At 45.5% G+C, this 3,460-nt stretch overlaps 1 protein-coding gene across 1 annotated transcript; it reads left to right on the top strand.

The window, feature by feature from the left end:
• Positions 1 to 1,062: 1,062 nt before the first annotated feature.
• LOC135507398 (uncharacterized) lies at positions 1,063 to 3,140 on the top strand. Its single transcript, XM_064926945.1, has one exon. It carries the CDS (start codon positions 1,154 to 1,156, stop codon positions 2,741 to 2,743), a length of 1,590 nt encoding a protein of 529 aa, XP_064783017.1. The 5' UTR covers positions 1,063 to 1,153; the 3' UTR covers positions 2,744 to 3,140.
• The last annotated feature ends 320 nt before the right edge of the window (positions 3,141 to 3,460 follow it).

Below are 3,460 nucleotides of genomic sequence, written 5' to 3'. Positions count from 1 at the left end.
TTCTATACCTCGTTCAAAGGCAATTAAATATTTTGTCTTGCCCATTCATCCATAGCTTTCACCTGGATTCACCTGGTCAGTCTACGTCATGGAAAGAGCAGGTGTTCCTAATGTTTCTAAACTCAGTGTATATGAAAAACAAAAAATAACAGTGATTTACGAAACACTTCAACAGGACAAATAAAGCATTGAAAAAACATTTTCCTCAATACAGTATTCATCACGGTAGCCATGTTCAGAGACCTCTCTCCTGTCACGTGGACAGAACATGACACATTATTAGTATCACAGCATGCAGCAGGTTACATGGGAAAAGAATAGACGTTGTCATACAAACAGAGTTCTTGTCACTGATTACAGAGATCAAAGGGATCAAAGGCAGTGAGAGGGCCAGGTTTCCTGGCACAAGGGAGCCGAGGGGAGTTGCTACAGTATGTAAATAGTACCTCAATTCACTGGAGCTGTATCATAGGGGTGGGATGGTGTTTTTGGCACCTGTGCAGTGATGAAAACTCAAATTTCCATTCTGTCTTAAAAAGCTAAATCAGTGATCCAAACCTGATTATACTATATTATTCTCTGAAAACTTTGGTAAGAGAAGAAACTATATTCATGCATATGTATAAGTCATAATATAATACATTATTTAAAATGTTCATATCATGCAGGATTAGCTGACCTTTAGCAACGAAATGGTATAAAATTGAAAATCCAAGCTTTCTATTTTGACCCATGTGAGAGAGGCTGCTAAATTTAATTAGAGCTGTAGGTGAAAGAATGGTATTAAACCTGGGGGGGAAGAGACTGATTTAAGCACCTCTTTTGCAGCCGCTTTAACCTGGCACACATCAAAAACGCAGCAATGTTTTTCTCCTTGAGTAATTATTCAGTTCAAATAGCATATATTTCCTCCCGGCGGAGGGAAGTTATTCTGAACGGATGTTGCAGCAGCATAATGGACCTCAGATGGCTGTTTCCTTGACAACGCGAGGAGGGTGTGTAGAGAGAGAGGTATAAAAGCACATGCAGCTCCTCGCTGAGGCTCACTCTGAGGTAAATACACTCACTGTCAACACAGAGGGTGCCCTGATTCACTCTCCCTTCCTATCTCAGAACACAGTCTGAGGCTCACCTCCAGAAGTTACCGTCAAGCATGATGAGACCTAAGGATCTGCGTCAGGGCTCTGGCACCAAGACCTTCCTGGACGCCATGCACGATGGCAAAGTGCACCTGGCGCGCTTCGTCCTGGATGCGCTGGACAACCGCATAATCAACTCCAAGACGGAAAATGGCCGTACCCCTTTGATGTTCGCCGTTTGCCTGCAGGACCCCGGGGGTAGGGCCAAGTTTACCCGCCTGCTGCTGGAAAAAGGGGCCGACGTGAATTGCCAGGATGAGCACGGGCGTACCTCCTTGAGCCTGGCCTGTGAGCTGGGACACCTGGACGTGGTCAAACTCCTGGTGCAGTTCAACGCCGACCCTGATGTATCTGACGCCTGGGGGAACAGCGCCCTGATGTACGCAGCCTACACCGGCCATAGCCACGTGTTGGATTTCCTGGTTAGGGCTTTCAAAAGAATGGGCCTGAGACTGGACCGCACCAATCAGGCTGGCCACTCTGCCATCCAGGTGGCCAACTTCTTTGGGCATGACCACTGTGTCCAGGCCCTGAACTCTGGGAGGAGGGGGGTAGTGTCAGATGACCCACTAGGGGAGGTCGGATTTGGGATGGAGGCCGGGACAGAGCGGCAGCAGCCCAACAAGCTCCCCAAGCAGGTTCTGGAGAGGTTCTCTAAACAGTTCCAGAGTCAGGATGAAGACCATCTGCCTGGCGTGTTCCAGAGACAGCTGAGGGTCGGGGACAGTAACAAACTGTGGGCGCGCATCAGATGCCAGAATCAGTCTCTAGATAGAAATCACCTTGAGCGGGCCCTGTCAGAAGAAGAACAGGATGACATATTCACCCCCAAACAGATGCAGAACCATAAGCTACGGGACATGAGGGTGGTTAAAACACTGAGCCATCACCCATCGCCATGCCAGAAAGATGTCAACAGACACAGAGGAATGAAACAGGAGGAGCCAGAGAGTATTCCACTCTGGGACAAAGCAAAGCCATTTAACCTGGACCTCCTTAGCTGCAGAAAGCAGTCCTATCAGGGTGATGTGTGTGACATGAGCCTATCAGGCAGGAAATTAAAGAGAGCCTCGCTGCAGGACGAGAGATCCCTGATAGCAAAGATTGAATGTCAAAAGAGCACCTGGGAGGTGACAAACGACACTGACAAATCCGTCACGGCACCAAAAGCACTTTTAATCGGTATAAATACATCTCAGAGAGCACCCGAGGATTCCATCAGGGCGCCAAAAAATGATAATAATGACGTTGCTCAAACAAGCAGGAGAGGGAGTCAGAAGCGTGGCAGCCTCCCACCGAACGGGCGACTCAACAAACTCCTCTTCCACAGAGCAGAGATGGAGCCGGAGAAGATTCCTGTCCGTCCACCGGGGTTCACCGGGCTGGGGACCAGATTACTGCGGAGATTCACCGCCCCTGAGTTCATGAGACTGGTAATTGACTGTTCCTCCGGTTCCTCACAGGGCAGAGGGAGGATGTCCCGGTCCGAGACTTTCCCCTTTTCACACACGCACCAGAGAGTTAACAGTCAGCCAAGCGTGGACAGCATTAGCGGGGTGAAGTGTGAATTTGAGAGCACTTCCCAAGTTGTCTCCCTGGAGTAACAGGGAAACCAATTGTTCAATTTGAAGAATTAGGAGAAGTCGATTTGATAAAGCACTTTAGATTCCACATGTTCAAGCAGTGTGGTACATTATCTCCTTTATTCTTAGATTGTAAAATAACGATACTCCTATAGCTCTATCGTGTTTCTTCAGTTTCATGAACATAGCCCATTGCTTTGTCTGTCAATTCAGTCATGTGCTATATGCATCAATCGTAATGATGGCAGTGTTGCTTTTATTTGTCAAAAATAATGTTATATTATACTATTATACTATGGAATATGTAGCCTATATTCTAGGTAAGCCTGTCATGTATAATTATTTACAAGGAATCATGATGTTAATATGCACAAGCTATGCTATGTGACTTGTCATATATTTATTAAAATATAAAAAAACTGTGACACAATTCTCATTTCTGCATTTGATATGATGTATGTATGTGAGAGAGAGAGCTGGGAGAGAGAGAGATACAATTGTGTGAAAGGGGGCATTTTACCATCAAACTGAATTGGAACAAAATAACAGTGCTTAGATTATCAAGTTCAAGAGTCAATATGCATTATTTATTGATTTTTAGAAAATGTAAATAATGTATAATTCTCTTTTTCATGAATGTCCTACATAGAAATACAAATACATGAAATATGTTGTGTCACTGGTAAGAATACGAAGACAATGTGCAATGTGCTCTCAGCTGGTGGACGTTCTTCACAT

Source organism: Oncorhynchus masou, chromosome 21, assembly GCF_036934945.1.
Source record: "Oncorhynchus masou masou isolate Uvic2021 chromosome 21, UVic_Omas_1.1, whole genome shotgun sequence".
NCBI classification, from domain to species: Eukaryota; Metazoa; Chordata; class Actinopteri; order Salmoniformes; family Salmonidae; genus Oncorhynchus; species Oncorhynchus masou.
The sequence above is the reverse complement of the archived record's forward strand: the minus strand, read 5'-3'. Positions and strand labels throughout refer to the sequence as shown.

Excerpts from the sequence above, each read along its gene's own strand:
- LOC135507398 (XM_064926945.1), top strand. The coding sequence starts at position 1,154 with ATGATGAGACCTAAGGATCTGCGTCAGGGCTCTGGCACCAAGACCTTC.